The sequence below is a fragment of the Podospora anserina genome, chromosome 7, assembly GCF_000226545.1.
Source record: "Podospora anserina S mat+ genomic DNA chromosome 7, supercontig 1".
Classification (NCBI taxonomy): Eukaryota; Fungi; Ascomycota; class Sordariomycetes; order Sordariales; family Podosporaceae; genus Podospora; species Podospora anserina.
Window position 1 is genome coordinate 1,482,842 of NW_001914854.1, and position 17,402 is coordinate 1,500,243.

General features: G+C 52.7%; 4 protein-coding genes across 4 annotated transcripts in view; 1 reads left to right on the top strand and 3 right to left on the bottom strand.

The window, feature by feature from the left end:
* Positions 1-1,064: 1,064 nt before the first annotated feature.
* On the bottom strand, positions 1,065-3,600 carry PODANS_7_6170 (uncharacterized protein; the record flags this gene model as incomplete). Its single annotated transcript, XM_001907938.1, has 2 exons — positions 1,065-1,222; positions 1,314-3,600. The coding sequence occupies 2 exons, from the start codon at positions 3,598-3,600 to the stop codon at positions 1,065-1,067; spliced, it is 2,445 nt and encodes an 814-aa protein (XP_001907973.1).
* Positions 3,601-6,089: 2,489 nt separating this feature from the next.
* Positions 6,090-7,421, bottom strand: PODANS_7_6180 (uncharacterized protein; the record flags this gene model as incomplete). The annotated part of the gene is made up of 2 exons (XM_001907939.1): positions 6,090-7,128; positions 7,204-7,421. The coding sequence occupies 2 exons, from the start codon at positions 7,419-7,421 to the stop codon at positions 6,090-6,092; spliced, it is 1,257 nt and encodes a 418-aa protein (XP_001907974.1).
* A 6,609-nt stretch (positions 7,422-14,030) lies between these two features.
* Positions 14,031-15,818, top strand: PODANS_7_6190 (uncharacterized protein; the record flags this gene model as incomplete). Its single annotated transcript, XM_001907940.1, has 2 exons — positions 14,031-15,169; positions 15,233-15,818. 2 exons carry the CDS (start codon positions 14,031-14,033, stop codon positions 15,816-15,818), a joined length of 1,725 nt encoding a protein of 574 aa, XP_001907975.1.
* Positions 15,819-16,911: 1,093 nt separating this feature from the next.
* PODANS_7_6200 (uncharacterized protein) overlaps positions 16,912-17,402 on the bottom strand; it is a gene marked incomplete at both ends in the record, with an annotated part of 928 nt that continues 437 nt past the window's right edge. The window contains one exon of the mRNA XM_001907941.1: positions 16,912-17,400. Coding sequence (XP_001907976.1) covers positions 16,912-17,400 — 489 coding nt within the window. The remainder of the gene's footprint in view (positions 17,401-17,402) is intronic.

Below are 17,402 nucleotides of genomic sequence, written 5' to 3' on the forward strand. Positions count from 1 at the left end.
GTCTAATACGGCGGGTAATGTCCAGGAATAGACAGCAATTTAGTTATTACTGCAGCATACAAAATGATGTATTTTGACGCGCCTCAAAAGACGAACCTAGAAAAGACCATCACAGAGACAGGAACAGGGAATGTGCCACATCGAGATCTTATCTTATCAGCAATACCTTTTCGAAGGCCCACTCCTAAAGCTCAGACCACCCGCAGCCCACGCCCCACTCTCCCACTCCTACAAAAACTCTGCCAGCCAATTCTTCCCTCTCCGAAACTTTTCCTGAACAACAAACACAAACCAACAATCACCAATTTCAGCAAGCAATCCCGCCAGCCCACTCGCCATTCGCGACTCGATTTTTCCTCTCGGGCTTTCGTTCATATCACGAAGGACGGGCTCGGCTCCAATTGCTCTCTTCTTGTTTTCCCCCTCAAGCAAGAGAGGGAACGCAGTTGCCTTGCGTTCTTGCACACCACCTTGAGGCTTTCTTTTTGGTTGCTTGATTTCCCCAGCAAGCTTTTTCACATCCCCATAACCCCCCTACACATATACACATGAGAAAAGACGGAAAGACGAACACCACGATTTGCCTACCTGTGTGCCCTTTAATCAATGCACACCAGGTTAACTAGTTTTTTATCGTTCGCAGTGGAAGAGAAAACCAACGGCCTAGACAGCCAGTCCTATCCACCCTGCTGCCGAGGTTACTTGAAGTGCGTCAGCGGGACTAAAACGGACAAACATTTTGATGTGATATGAAGATTGTTTTTGATGATTTGTTTTGTGTGTGTCATTTTGCCAATCAAACATGGAGAAAAGAGAAATATCTATGATTTGCCTGCCCAAAATGCCATCCATGCTCCCATGCTGTCATGAGGAGGATGGGTACTTGTGCCATATGTTCATGTATCCTTCATAATGGCGTAAAGCCATAAACTCAAACCTCCTTGCGCCTGAAAATACCATCACTTGCTGGAAGATTGCAACAGCAGTCCTGCTGGCTGTTGGTGTTCTTCTGGCAGCAGTATCATCACATGCTTGCCGTCTCCATCATCACTTCATGGACCATCTCACGGGCTCTCCCCGATGATATACTTTTCCTGCTGGAAGCTCAACAAGAACTTGGCCACCAGCCTCCCCGTGTAGTTGAACCCGACGTCCCTTGGATAGGGGTGTTCCTCCACGTTTGGCAGGATCGGATCAGCCGTCAAAAAGTCAAGTTCGCTCCCTATTTCCCCACCTTTAGCATCATCCCATCATCATTTTTTAAGGAAAACGAAAAAAAAAAGAAAAAGAAAAAGAAGAAGAAAAAAACTCACAAGCATCATAATCCTCCAAGCTCATCAACCTCCTCAACCCCCTCACCATCTCCTCCTCCTCCCTCCCCAGCAATTTATCCTCCACCTTGTTCGCCTCGTCCACCCACCCCTCCTCGAGCGGGTTAAAGCTCCTCTGGCTGACCTCCCTCGAGTAAGTCTGATACACCATGTGAAACATGATGCCAAACTGCCTGAAAGGTAACTGCTCAATCTCCCTGTTCACCCCCAGTGCGAAACCCCTCTTCAGCGTTGGCCTCTCCCCGTTTCGTAGAGAGATCTCATTGTCAGAAATGACAAAATTATCTGCTGCCGTCTCGACACTTTCCATGAAGAGGCAGAGGACTAAGAAGGCGGCTAGGCAAGGGGCCCATTCCTTGCGGAGTTTAGGCTTGAGGGATTTGGAGAATGATTCGAACAGGAGCTGCATTTCTCTGGTCAGGATATCATCGATGAGGGCTTTGAGCTGGCGGTTCAGCAACCGGGGTGTGACCCACGGATTGGACGGGTCGAGGGGGGGAAGGAGGGGGGATAAAGAAGTGATGGAGTTGGGTGTGAGGCAGAGGTGCCGGGTCAGGACAAAATGCATGGCGTAGATCGCCAGCGCTCGCTTGACGATGGCGGAGTCGGTTTTGTGGGCGTAGGTGTGGATGATGGAGAGGATTTTCCGGGGTATGTCGGTGTGTCGAAGGTTGGAGGTGACCAGGGAGGCGTATTCTGGCTCGGAGACGATGGAGGCGATGTACTCTTTGATCTTGCGTTTGAGTTCTTCTCTCTGGGCGCCGGTGGTGGCTTTGATGTCGAGGCCGATGGGGGCCGAGCCGCGGGCTTGGAGGTCGACGGTGTTGTGGCCTGTTTGGAGGTGGTAGTGCCGGAGGACGTCCGCTGATAGAGATCGCGGAGTAAAAAACTTGGCTTTGATCTGGAGGCGGGCGGAGAGGCCGAGACCGGAGAAGAGCTCGACTGTGCAGGGGCGTTCGACGCCGTCGAGGGTGAAGGAGGAGACGTTTGTTTCGATGAATTGGGTAATTTCTTCTTTGCGGAAGTGGCGGCGGATGAAATCTGGAAACAGAACAGGCATGAAGTCGGGGAACTGCCAGCAGACAGCTTGGGGGACCTGATGGGTGAGCTTGACGCAGTTGCGGCATGGTCGTTCCATATCGCATTTGACCTTTCGGGCATGACAACAGAAACAAGCGCCCTTTCGTCGGACTTGAAGGGCAGATTGTTTGGTGTCCGTCGCCAACGGTCCCTTCCTCCCACGCTGTGAAGGTCTCAACGCCTCGAAACACTCGAAGGGATTGCTCTGCTGGTTTGGATTTGTCGACTGACTTTGAGCATGCGCATTAATTGTCGACGGCGTCACAATCAAAAACTTCGCCTGTCCTGAAGTGCTCCCCGAACTCGAAGGCGTCGGGCTTGGTGATTTACTCTTCCCCTTTGCAGTCTGCAGCTGCCCCTGAGAAGCAGCCAGCCGCGCACTCAACGTCGAGGAACTCATCGAATCCGTCGGGCTGGCCTTCCGCTTCGTTACTCGATAACTATTCCCTGCACTCCCCGATGGCCCTTTGTTACTCTTCCTCACTGGTATCGGCGCCGTCTTTGGCTGCTGCTGCTCTGGCACCACAACCCCCTGCTCCCACCGGATCACCATCCCGGGGCTCTTCGGCGGTGTGCTCGCCGGCGGGCTCAAACTAGGCGTATACTCGATATAACTCGGCGGGCTAGGTGAAACCGTCTCAAAGTCAAAACTCGGATCTTCAATCACGAAAATCCCTGGGCTGGAGTTTGCGCTGGTGACCAGGTTGTTGTTGTTGTTAGGTGGCCCGGTAGTAATCGTCGGCCTGTTGATCAACTCTGGTGTTGTCGTTATCACCGTCTGCGTAGTATGTCCGGCTCTCAAGTTAAACGGCTCCCAAGGTCCCGACTGTGCCGAGGTGTCAAAGTTGATCTCTCCCAGCCCTTCCATCCCAAGAAAGCTCTGTTGTTGGTGTTGGTGTTGCTGCTGCTGCGGTTGCTGCGGCATCTGCTCCAACCCAGGAATAACTCCCGAAAAGGCGCTGTTATACAACCCAAAATCTGCCATCACATCAACATCCCTCCTCTCCCATCTCATCCCATCAGCGTTACTCACCTGTATCAAACATAAAACCCCCTCCCATATTCCCCACCGTCCCCATCCCCCCCATTTGTCCCAACCCATCCCCGACCTGCGCGCCCAAAAACTCGCCCCCCAAGTCAACATAACTCCCCGAGTAACTACTCCCCTGCCCCTGACTGAGCTGTTCATGGCTGTTGATCGGGCTCACCGGACCACCAATACTCGTCTGCCCCAGCATAGCCCACGAACTGCCCAAACTGTTGCTCAGACTTGCCGGGCTGGTCATGAAGCTCCCCCCTCCAGCGCCGGCGCCCACTGGCGATGGTGATGTGCCATCGCCGATGGTGGTGTGGACGGCGGCCCAGAAGGCTTGTTCGTCTTCGGGATCGAGGTTGTAGTCGGACGAGAGGGGGGAGGTTCCCGGGGCGGAGGCAACCGAGGCCATGGCTGCTGTATAGAATGTACCGTTATCTTTTTAAAGCCTTCTTCTTGTTGGTGCCAGATATACGTGATGGGTTTTTGCGCGCGCGCTTGGATAGACGTTCAAGATATGTACCGGGGCGGTATCTCGTCGTCGCACTTCGTACAGGCACCTCAGTCGCAGTCGCAAAAAGTGTTCGTCCGCTCAATATCTCACACAATAAAATCACATACACCCAACAAAACAGTTCAACAAGACCGCGAATACGGCGTCCAAGTTCGAAAAATGATAAACTGTATATTCTCTCCAAAACGTGGGGGAAGAAGGAAAGGTAGGTCATATCCCATCCCACGAAATCGCATGAACCACCCCTCAGCCTCCCCGCTATCCCCAAATCAGCGACCGAACCGTTGCACCTCTCCCGCCCACCGCCAAGCCCCAGGACTTGACCCCCCCCCCCAAAGCGCGCTAAACCCAATTCGATTACCGATGGGCCTCGGTGTGGCACAACAGGCGACCGACCGTCATACCGAGCGTCTTTATTTCAGACAAAACATTTCTCTTTTCGCATCATATGCCCACCTGTCGTGTACACACTTTATCAATCATGACGAAAAACACTCAAGGTTCATATTGATTGATACCTTGACTCTTTTGCCTTGCCTTGCCTTGCCCCGAGCCAAACCGTCGGTAACCACTTCAAGTAACGGTAGGTAACCTTTCACAAAGTCACCATCATCACCCACTGCATAACATCAACAAGAGACAGAGAGTATCAAGACAAAAACGTATCAGATTTTGAAACAAAGCGTAAGTTGGCAACGCGGCTCCATAAAACGCTTTCTTTCATCAAAGCCTCCATACAACAAGTAGATATATAATATATATATGGCATGCAAACGCAGAAACGACTGTAACCTCCCATCCCACAATGGTGATGATGTACGCGCAAAAAAAGCAGATAGCCTCCCTCCTTTCTCCAAAGCAAAAAAAAAACAGATAGCCACTCCCTTGTCTTCAACATGAATAGCAAAACAAAACAAAAAAAGCAGATAACCTCCCTTTCTGTCTTCGAGTGTCAAAGCAAGAGCAAAAAGTCAGATAGCCTCTCTCAGCAGTTAGAAAGTAAAAAAGAAGCAGCAAATCAGAATAACCTCCCTCCAGTCTTCAAGATGCGCAGCGCAGAAGAAAAAAAAGCAGATAGCCATCCCAACCTCTGTCCAACCCACCCCACCAGCACACCCCCTTACAAAAGACTCCTCGCCAACACACACACAATACAACAAAAACAGACAAAACAATGCTCTCAAAAGCCAGATAGACTCCCGCCCAGAAAAACATCATACATCATGCCAGCCCCTTAACATCCCTCGTCCTCACATACATACAACAACAAAAACAACAACCCCAAGTATCAATAGCCCTAGTAGACAAAAAACAACGACAACAACAATACAATAACAACCTTAGAAAAAAAGAAGGAGAAGAAAAAGACATTTCAATCAGATAGCCACCCCAACCCAAACCATAAAAAATTAAAAAGCAACCATACAACCATCATCCACTCAACCCACGATATAAAAAACGCAAAAAAGTCCAACCACACCACTTCTCTGTTTTTCGTCAAATACCAAACAACATACCCCCGCCATAATCTCTTTACATCTTCATCATGTTCTTCATCAACAACAGCATCGCCAATTCACCACACACACAAAAGGAAAAGGAAGAAAAAAAAAAGAGTCCATGGAATACCAGAAATAAGTTGAGCAACGTCCCATAAAGATTGCGATGAAAATGAAAAACAAGTTCCCTCGAATAACATGGAATAAAGATCCTAGGTAAATATATTCCCTCCGCCGCCGTCGCCGCCCGCCCGAGCCTCTCCCCTTTCTGTGCGTCTTGTTTGTGTCCAGTCCAGTCCCGATACAGTCCAGTCGAATTCAGTTTTCAGTTTCCAGCAGGCAGACCCCTTCTGGGTGAGCAGCCCGCAATTTCTTTTCGCCTGTCTGTCTGTCATCCAAAAAGCCCTCCTGGGCAGGGAGCAAGTATCCAAAAATATTTTTGTCGTTGTTTTTCGGCTTTTTTTTTGTGTCGTTTTCTTTTTGGTGGTCAAAGATCCAGGTCCATGGTTTCCTTTGGCAATTCTTTTGGTAAAAAAATCCTTTCTCCAAATCCCAGGAAAAAATGGAAGAAAAAAAAAAGGAATGAAGTAGTTCCTGGCGGAACCAAATCCAAAAATAAAGGGCCATATGCCTCAACGGAACCTCCCCGCGGCCGCGGCAGCAGCTCGCTCCTGAATCTGCTGTTCCGTTGATACATATAGCCTGTCCAAATAGTCCATGGCCTGGGCATCCTTGAGGATCTTGGCCACCTGGATGCCCGCCGAGATGAGCTGCAAAATATTCCGGTCGTCTTTCAGCGGTCGAGACTGGTGCTTTGCCGCATGTCGCATCTCCAACGAGTTCTCCAAAATCGTCACAAACTGCTTGATCTGGCCGTTGTATAGCACCCGGGCGGGGATCCGCCTTTTCGTTGCCAGCCTTTTCAGCAGGTACACCCACTCGGTCCATTCACGGTCCTGCGGGCGCTCGACGGGTCGCATGTCCTGTGTAAGTGGGATCGGAAACTGGTACTTGGCAACAAAGTCATAAGCGCACTGCGAGAGCCGGTCGTTGACCTGAGTCAGGACACTATCCTGCTCTTGGACAAGGAGATGGGTCGGGAGAGTTGGGAGGTCTCGTTCGGACATCGCAATGTACTCTGGCGGAGGTCTCTTCAGAAACTGGTGCGGCCCATCAAACTCATCCCGGTTCGACGGACGTCGCTGCGATCGTGGCTTTCCGTTCATCTTGTTCTTGTTCCCTGGCTGGGACATTCCGATGGCCGAGTTCTCCAGGGAGTAGTCGGACATGTTGGGAGACGTCATGAGATCATCCATGGAGCCCGATGGCGAGTACCTCCCTTGATATGGCCCCTGTGGTGGGGGCTGATGCTGAGGAGGGGCGCCCTGATACTGCCTCTGGTGATCCCAAGGCTGGGAGTTCATACCGTTCATGCCGTTCATGCCGTTCATGCCGTTCATGCCGTTCATACCATTCATGCCCTTGTATGAGACCTGAGATGGTGGCGCCGGGCTCGAGTACTGGCTTGGCGGTTGGGTCATACGCGGATTGAAGGCTGTCGCTGGCGCAAAGGGCGACTCAGCCGCGGCTCGCCCTACCTGGCTGACATTCCCGAGCGAAAGGTTGGCTGGGAGGTGGTATGAAGAAGAGTTTCCATGTGTGTAAGTCACGCTGGAAAGAGGTTGCCGGTTACTCTCGCTGTCCTGAAGCTGAAGGAGGTGGGTGCTGAGTGGCTGAACATCTTACCTCTGTGGGAGGTACGGGTTGCTCCCCGTCTCAAACCTGCCATTGTGATATTGATCACTGTATATCGGGCTTTGGGGTCGCCTGTCAGCTGTTCGTGTCCTTTCATTCCCTCCCGCAAAACGGGGTTCTTCGAGATCTTGTTCCCACCTGCGCGATTGTAGCCATCGGTCATTGGATACCGCGGCCGAGGAACGGTACGCAAAGTCCGGCTGGGCCATGGTGGTTCCTCTTTTTTTTTTCAAGTTGTCCTGCTCCCGGCTGGGATCTCCAAAAAGCGGCTTCCCGGGTCGTCTGTTTTTTCGCTCACCCGCAAGTGGCAGTGTTGCTTTCTTTGCTGAAAACAATTCAAGAAAAACGCACAAAATACAAAACAGAAAATCGAAACGGTTCCACGGAGCGATAGGGCGCGGCCAGAGGGTAAACAGCAATCAGTCCAGAAGGGCAACGGAGAAAAAAAACCTGCGGCCGGGATTTCCTTGGATGGCCGAGTACCAAAAGTCTTCATAAAAAAATCAGGGTCTCCACGCGGGCGGCGAGAACCTCACTGGGATGTGTCTTTGACCGAATGGCAATCGGGCTGTGGTCCGGCAGAGCGGTTGACCATGGACTAGCAGCGGAGTCTAGCTTGGGCGCTGCTGGGGAATATCGCTCCGGCTCCTCTTTTTCAACGTCGCCGGTGCGGTTTTGCTGAGACTTGTGTCCTCGCGGGACTGGCGGATGAGAGGCCCAAACGACAAGACGAAGCCGATTCAGATCCACGATGGAGACATATATCCCCCCTCGCTGGCCGCGCTGGTGTCAAGGAGGAGGGGGCCGGGTGGCGAGAGCAGCACTTCCACGACCGAGACTGACAACAAAGTGGCCGACACAGCAGGACAGGTGGAATGGAAAATGACAATCTTGACACGCAGCTCAGTTCAACTCAGTTCCGCGTCGCTCGGTGCGCCCAACATGGACCGGGAAGCCGGATGGGAAGGGTGGGAGCAAGCCGGTGCTCACTGCCCGCAACACCACTCACTCGCATACAAGGCCGACTTCGTGACTTTGGTTGCTTGGCGCTCCCCGGATGATGGAATTTCGAGAATATGGAGGTGAGCGAGTCGGGCAACGACCAAGCGGGTGCAAGTGACGATTTCTCTGGCCAGACATGAGTTGATGGGAAGATCCATGCGGTCGCCATCCAATGGTGTCTACGCCCACACAACGCCCATGGCCGTGATCCAAGCCATTCGCACTCTGCCATGCTGCACTTTGCTGGCGCCGGTGCTCGACAAGCACAATGCGATGAACGGGGAAGCGGTAGGGCATCGTTGGGCACCAGATGGAAATCTTCGAAGCGGGTTACAACTCTGCGGTGTCGCCCAATGCCCAGACCCTCGGCAGTCGTGATTGGTGCCAGGAAGCTCCCTGTTCTCCGAGGCGGCACATCTGATTAGGGAACCGATCGAAGCGACTGACGTTGGGCACGAACACGTCTCGCTGCACCAGCCCAACCATGCTGCCGCCCTATCATGCTATCTCGTCGTCTGGTCTGCCGTGATGCCACGCAGCAGTGCTTCTTGACCGCTCCCGACTGCGTCCGGTCCGTCGACGACGCCGTCCGGTCTGACCCTTGGAGTGTTGACACGGCATCAGTTAGCCCCCATTTCCCCCCACAACCCCTTCCCACGCTTCCCATCCTCCCCCACGGCCTACTTTTTTCTTAAGAGGAGGTCCATGGCCGAGGCCACCCGCGTCATTGTTCCTGTCCTGGATGCAAATTTGGCATGAGGCATCGCGCCTTGCCCAAGACGGACAACTGACACAGTACTTTTTCTGCCGAGATGGGGACATCACCTTCAATCAAGGTATCATTTTTCTTCCACCCCACGTGCTTTGCACCCACACTGTAGCCCGACAACACCCACCGATGGGCGATGATAAGACTTCAGCCCCGAACGGCCCGGAGTTCGGGGGCTGAAGCTCGCCGGCACCACTTACAAGATCAGGCCGGACCCTCTCACTCACTTCTAACCTTACCCAGAGATTCCCTGTTTTGGACTTCCTGAGCCTCTGGACCCCAACCCCGGATGGAGACCTCTTGGAGCCCATGGATATGGATTGGTGTGGTTTCCACCACCTGCGCATTGCTGTCATCATGATGCGCGCTCCTCGTGAGAGGAGTTGCTGTTTCTCCTGGCGAGAGATGAGAAAAAGTCTGTTTGACGAGGTAAGGTAAATTATCGCCGATGCTCTCCAGAGACTTGCCTGTGATGGACTTTGTTTCCGCGGAAGGAGGCACCCCTTTTCCCCCTTAAACTTTCTCTAGGTCCCAATTAGCAACACTCTGGCTGCCCTCCATCCGCATGTGGAAGGAGACCTGCACATTGCAATCCGATTTCTTGTGCGCAGGATGCCGTTCACCTGGTTGAAGACATCAACTGTCACATTTTAGCCTTCATCCGCCGTATCTGCCGTCCCCCTCTCTTTCAGAAAGCCTCGGAATCGACAAACCCAACCCCAACCCCAACCCGAACAGTTCGCCATCACACGACAACAACAGCCTCGGGAGGATGTAGCGGAATCCCATGTTTCACGGGGCTTGCTTGGTGCGTGATGTGTCGCCCAAGCTTTGCAGCCTCGCCTTACTTTTGGTCCTTGAATACCACCAGTCAGATGTGAGGAATGAGGCTCTCGCCGAGTCCGGGCAGCTCTTCGTCATGTGGCACAAATCTCCGAGTTGAGATCACACCTGGGTCATGCAAGAGCATTTCCAAGAGCCATGAGCAGGCGTGTGTGCTGATGAAGCACGCTGAAGATACAAGATAGGGCTAGGGCCAGCAGATGCCTGGCGCTTTAGTGAGTAGTAACCCCCATCAATGGTCACCCGAAAGCGGTATCTAACAACGGGCCAGGCTTTGTAGAAAGATTGAAGCCAATACACTGCCTGGACAAGCCTTGTCGGCCAGCCTGATTGCAAGAGTCCTATCCGGGGTTGGTTGTGGAGGTTGATGATGTCCCAGGATTTACACATGCTGAGGGATGGGGTCCGAGCCACGCCTACTTACCTGGTTTCCGGGGCTGCCACACCTGTTGTTGACCTTGGGTGAAGGATCCTACACTGCAGCTCAGAAGAAGAAGAAGCCGACCAACAACGTGCCAACTTGCAGCCCTCGACAACGTCTGTTCTTATGAAGAATGGCAGAAAGGGGAGCCGGGCGACATCTCCAGGAGTGGACACTTGAAGAGGGCCCCGTCGTTGACAGGACGAGACACCAGCCATCGACAAACTTGGTCAACAATACTCGAGCCATCGACGCCGATTCGTTCGCCCATCGACAACCGTATGATGAACGCCGCTTGGTCAACGTCTTTGGCCGGCAGACATCCACATCAGACCCTAGCTGCATACTGAGCAATGAGTTGGAGGGGCTGTTGCTGATGTGGCGAGCAAGTGGGCGAGTTTGGTGCTTTTGGCCATTGTGTATCTGACTGATGCCAACCCAGCTGAGTCTCGAGATGTCTTGCACGACATCAAGCCAGGCAATGAGGAGGTCTGGTCTTCAGGACACCTGTCGCAGACACCCAATCAAGGTACGCTCTCCCATCGACAATATCGCGGCTACTGCGGATCGATCAAAAAATCAGTCGATGCATATCTTTGAGGGTCTCATGCACAGTCGACCAGATGTAGCAGTTGCGCATTCTCGCGGCATCTCTTGTCCCGTGTAAGTGAGATCCAGACCCTTCCATCTACCGTTGCAGTGGTAGCAACTGATCTGAGATTGACAACAAGCAGTGCATATCAGGAACGAGCTCTCCAATGATGTCGACAAAAAATGCACTTTTGCTCTTCGATGTGACTGAGTCATGGAGCCTCGGACGAAACATCAATCTCGCAGTCTCGGCATGCGTCGAAAGTGAGGCGGCTGCATGTCCAAAGCACGACCAAGTACGGGGACATCGCGTGTTTGGGCATTGCTGAGTTGGCAGAGAGAGGGGAGTGAAGGGCCGAACCGATTACCCATCACAGAGCCTTCAGAACCGATTGGGAGCACCACCATCATCGCCGCCGACGTCCAAGCAAAACTCGTCCAGCTGCCGTGGTGGCTTTCCCATCATGACCGGTCAACGACAGGATTTCCATTTTTGGATATCCAGGTTCTGAACCAAAACCGGGCGAAACTGAACTGACAGGAGGCGCCTTTGCTCTTGTCCATTCACACGAGAGAGCGAGGCACCAAGCAGGTGAGCTTGGTTGGTATTGGCTATCGTGGCCCACTTGTAGACGACTGGCTGGTGGACAGCAATGGTAAGACAACCCCTCTTCTTCTGTTGAACAGCAGCATGCCGCCGAGAGTGTTTCCTGAGACATGACGACGCCGAGCACTGCGGGGTCGTAGCATGGTTTCCATGAGGTCGGCAATCTGGGGACGGTTTGCTGCGTGAGTGGTCTTTTCGATCTTGGTGACCCTTCAACAAGAGCGCGCGAGCAGCAGCACTGGCGGCAACGGCGTCTGTCCTATCGGTGCTTCTCTCGCTATCTGTGTCATCAGGCTGTCAGTGATTTGATCTGGATTATCCGAATATCCCGCAACAAACAGGTGAGGAGTATGTCAAGGGAGTGTAAGTGAATGTGACAGGTCGAAGCTGAGCTGGCACAGGACCTGTCTGCATCTTCCATAGGTCATAGTTGCATGACGGCGTCGCACACCGCTGACGACTGGTTGGATATCCTGTTTCTGGTCTGCTCGGCGGGGCTCTTGAAGCGATTCCGGCCTATCAGCAGAGGTGGTGATAGCTAGCCTGCAACATGAGCAGGGGACAGGCTGCATCAGACGGAATGCCAACGCATCACTGCAGAGGCACTAGGCCGTCGAGCCGGCCGACTCTGATGAGGTTCTCGTGTGAGATTGGCGAAGAGATTGCAGCGCGGTGCAGCGACGCGCAGGTATACGCAGGGAGTCGCAGCAAAAGTGCAGAAAGGAAGCAGCAGGAAACATTGCGATGGACGGTGCCGAGACGAGAAGCGAACAGCCAGAGCGGGGTCTCATCAGACAAGACGAGCCTGTCTTCGAATGACAGCGTAGATTTAAAAACCCGCGCGCCCCTTCCTTGCCCAACAGTTGTCCTTTCCCCCCAGAGAACTCTTTCCACACCAGAGCCCAACGAGACCCGCCATCGTTCATCGTTACTGCCCAACCTGACGCCATCCTTCCTCACTGGTTCTCTTTTTTATATACCTGAACGCCTCACCGCTCCTCTCTGCCTCCACACAGAAACCACGCCAGTCTCCCCAAGACTCCATCACCACTTCCATCCCCACAGGACACTCTTCCTTCTGCCACTGGATCCTTTCCCAAGACGGACAAGACACGTTGGAAGCCTCCATTGCTGTCGTTGTCTAGAGAGCAGTCACAAGCTCACATCTTGCATTGCCGCATTGCCTGCCGTCTGGAATGTCTGCCACGGTTATGCCCCGGACCACTGATACCATGCCTGGCTACAACACCCACAATCTTGAACTGGACGAGGTTCACACCCCCTCGAGGTATATTACGCTTGTTTTCATTTGTTTCCTGGGAGGCCCATAGTGCTTTTTTTGCTTTTCACATCATGTTGCGATACAAGTCATGTTTTTCCTTTTTCTATTTCTGCCTGTTCTTGAACATCTTGCCTTGGACCAGGTCTTGAGTGAGACGCCCCATGAGCATGGTTCGATCAATCAATCTGGACATACGAGAGACTTTTGCAACCCAGGGACAGCGTTTCACAGACCGATTTCTTCCCAAGGACACAAACGTCCCATGGATCGCCAACTGGATGCCCCGGATTTCATCTGCCATGGACTACTGCCACGGAGCTCTCGTCACAAACCTCTGGATGGATGGTGTCTCAGCCGAGTCACTCAGATCAGTCAGACCTAGCACTCGTGCTGGGTTGACTGCATCGCACTGTTACTTTTTACACAAGCTTTTCGAAGCTCAATCAGTAAGTCTCAGACACAGTTCGCCAACATTTCGACAAGCTGCTTGAGGATCTTGCCATGCGGACTTCGACCCTCTTTTCGGACAGCAACAGGACGACAACATCATGGAGATGGCTTTCTCTTTCTTCTTTCTCTCAGGACCACAGGACTTGAAAAAGAACAGGTTTCGCAGACAGGACTTGCGCACTGGAATTTCCCGGACACTGGATTCATCTTATGGACAACTTTCTTTTGCCAGCGAGGACCTTCAACTTCATGCAATCACAAGTCGCTGACTTGTGCATGGCTTCTCTTCGAACACACCTTGGACACCTTTCTGGACTTGCTTTTTCTTCCCTCTCTGGATCATCGACGAGGATTTTTCCCTGGACTTCCCTGGACCTTCTCTCACCGCACTGCTATCGACACCCGGACATATCTTGCTCAGCTCAGAGTGGAGGAAAACAAGATTGATGAGAAATACTGTCTCTTGATCCTCTTCTTCTGTAGCTTGACTAGATCTCTTCGCCAACAACAGCCAAGGATTTTCTCTGGTTTTCTTTTCGCACCGGTTTCGCTTTGCTTTTTCTTCAACCTGGATTCACTTTGCTCCTCGTGACGCGACCGGATTCTCAACCTGGCTCCAGGCCAGCAGCCTTGATGTGAAACTTCTTTCGACATGGATTCCCGGATAGTGTTGCTCTTTGAGAACGCTCAATTGGTCTGTAGCTACCTCTCTGTGACAAATGTAGATAGCTCTCACTAACATGGCTCGTTTGCAGGATACAAAGTTGTGCCATTTGATTCCTCAGTTTCTTTTTGGTCACATTTCCTTTCTACATTCTCTTTTCTCTCTACAAGACGACAACGAGATGGTGGAATGAACAGCACACTAACCATTTGCTCCAGCGACTATAGCTACAGTGCTCAGCCCAACATGCTTTCCTCATCTGCCTCTGGAATCTTTTCTTTTTGTCAAACAGGACCAGCCGACCTTTCTGGCTCGGCTTGGGACACGACAGTTGAAGGACCACAGAACTTTCCTGAGTTTACGGATGCCACGGATTACTATGCTGGAGAAGCCGAGGACTCTTTCTTGCCATTTGGCCAAATCACCCCAAAACCGGACCAAGATGACTTCCACGCCCGCTGGGCTCCTTCCGACAACAAGGCCCTGAAGGCTGAGCCCATGCGCAGAGGCACCTCGCGCAGCTCCACTGGGAGCCTCAAGAACAGAAACACAAAGCCTTCTGCCACTTCGGTCAAGAAGACCAGGTCAAGAGTACAGTCCATCCTCACACAGACATCATCACAGATGTCCAAGCTTGACATGGCTGGTGCCCCCTACTCGGATGGCCCTGCTGTTGCCGCTGGCCGGATCATGGATGTGCAGCAATACCTTGCTCAGGATCTCGACACTCTTTCCGTCAGCGGTGCTGGCTATTACCCCATGATGGGTTTCCCGGATGGCTTGACCTACAGCAACGACTTGGCCCCCATGGCCCAGCACGTGAACCCCCAGATCTTTGATGCCGGTCTCATCAGCCACTCTCCTCACTCTTGGGGCTCGCTGAGCCCTGTTGACTCCCGCCTGTCTTCCCCTGGTCTCGGCGATGGTGCCGAAGACTTGTGGTCTGCTGTCCCTTCTGCCTCGTCTCCTGGCGAAAGCCAGAGCTCCAACTCGCCTGTTCTGCCTGGCCAGTCACCAAGGTATGTTGCGACTACAAACGCGGTTGAGCTCGGTGCATTGTCTCACACCAGTGATTTCAGGATGAGCCGGAAAATGGATGGCCAGTATGTGACATCTGACGATCTTCACCTTGTTCCCGCCATGGGTGAGGATGCTTTTGCCCTCCCTCCTGCCTTTGGCGCCCGCCGCATGAGCGGCGAAGGTGAGTCTGCTCGGGACCATTATCTCTACAAGAATGCGTACCCCCACGCGGACGGACTTTTCCACTGCCCCTGGGAGGGCCAGCCGAGCTGCAACCACAAGCCCGAGAAGCTCAAGTGCAACTACGAGTAAGCACCATTTGTTTGACTCTTGTGACCCATTCCATCAGCTAACCACTCTCCCACCAACAGCAAGTTTGTTGACTCCCACCTCAAGCCCTACCGCTGCAAGGTTGAGGGTTGCCAGAACGCCCGCTTTTCTTCCACTGCTTGCCTCCTCCGACATGAGCGTGAGGCCCACGCGATGCATGGCCATGGTGAGAAGCCCTACCTGTGCACCTATGAGGGCTGCGAGCGCTCCGTTGCCGGCCACGGATTCCCCAGACAATGGAACCTCAGGGACCACATGAGGCGCGTCCACAATGACAACGGCACCACCGCTCAGGCTGCTTCCCCTCCCGCCTCTGGCGCCACCACCTCTACCCGTGGCCGCAAGAGAAAGAGCGATGTTCAGGAGAAGCCCGCCCAGGAGAAGACCAGCTCCCGCAAGTCCAAGTCTGAGGCTTCCAAGCCCGTCGAGCCCCCCGTCAACCTCGAGATCACCCAATGGTGGGAGCACCAGAGAGCTCTCCAGGACCTCGTTTCCGCTGGCTACCAGCCCGACGACATCCAGACCTTCCATTACATCAAGGAGGCTCAGGATCACTTGACCGCCATGGACAGGATCACCCACAACCTCACCGCTAAGCCCGAAGTCCGCCGCGGTTGGAGGAATTGAGCGATTGTGAGTTCTCACTGCGAGATCTTCGAGCCAGCCATGTGACTCTCCCCACGCCGTGCTGAGTGCGCCGGTTTGATGTGGAAACAAGGTCAGACACATCGCCCTGGACTTCAACCCCCACGAATCAGGATCTCCGAGCATGCCTGCCAATCGGTGTACCTCTTTCACCCCCTATGCTTTCTTTCCTTTTTCCTTGTTTGGGTACGGGCGGACTTGGTTGAATTTGACAAAAAATGGAAAAGACCAAAAATATGGGACAGTCTCTTTTGAGGCAATTGGGAGGACAGACCTTTTATGGATTATGACTTATGATTTACGAAGATATGACGGGGGCTTTGGATACCGGATTGGGAAACCTCAGATAGAACATTTTTCGTGTTGGCTACATGGGCCACACAGACTCAGACACCACGACGGACAGCATTTCTTTTGTCATATTTTTCTTTTGTTTATGAGATACGGGAGATACGGGATATGAACACGCGGGTTTTTTTTCTTTTTGGTTATGGAGTTTAAAAGAAAGGATTTGGGATTGTTTTTCTGGAATACATAGCGCAAAGCGAGAACTTGTTTATCAAGGATTTTTTGGATTACCGGTTATGGGTGTTGTTTGACATGAAAAAAAAACTGGGAGATTTGATGAAAAGGATATGATGATGACCTGGCGTTTTGTTTTTTGAAGGGATTTGTAGAAAAGTTATTGTAGACTTGGGATAGATTTGTGTGCTTGTTTATTTGTAGTTTAGTTTTGCCTTTGTTGTATATATTTTGGCAATGTTGGATACCCCTGTTGTATATTGTATATTGTTTAGCAGCACATAGCGTTGGATGGCATGGGATGGCATGGGATGGAATAGGAAAAGGCAAAAGCTCATGGCTGTTTGTGTCTGTCTGTTTGTCTTGACTACATTGTGTGTGTGTGTGTGTGTGTGTGTTTGTGTTGCCTATCAATGAATTGTTGCTTTCCTGTTTCTTTTCCGGTCGTGTGTTTGTCTATCTACCTCCCTCCTGCTCATTTTCCTCCTCGGTCCGTCAATCTCAACTTTTGCATCTCTCATCCTCGCTGGGATGGGTTTGAGTTTACGCGATCTCAAAGAGGCAAGTCAGCCTCCCCGGGGATCAAAGTCCCGTTCTCGACGGCGGCACGGTGGCCGCGGGCGAGCATCCCGTAGACGGGCATGTACGTGTCCAGCCAGGGGAGGATCTCCTTTGCGCCGGGGGAGGAGCGCCAGTCCCTCATCAGGTCGCAGACGATGCTAAAAAGGGAGACGACGTTGACGCCGGCGCGCATCATCTGATCATTGGCGAGGTCGCGGATCTCTTTTGTGACGGTGCCCGAGGCTTCCTGGTTGGCCCAGACGGAGTACCCCTCTGCGCGGAGAGAGCGAGCCAAGAAGGCGGTACAGACGTCTGTGACGATGCCGGCGAGGATAATCTGCTTCTTGCCTGTGGCCTTGACCGCGGCGCGGAACTCGGGGGAGTCCCAGGCGTTTACTTCTCCTTGGCGGGCGATGACGGGGGCGGTGGGGTACATGTCGAGGATTTCTTGGGGGAGGGGGCCGTTGGGGCCGGTGGAGGCCG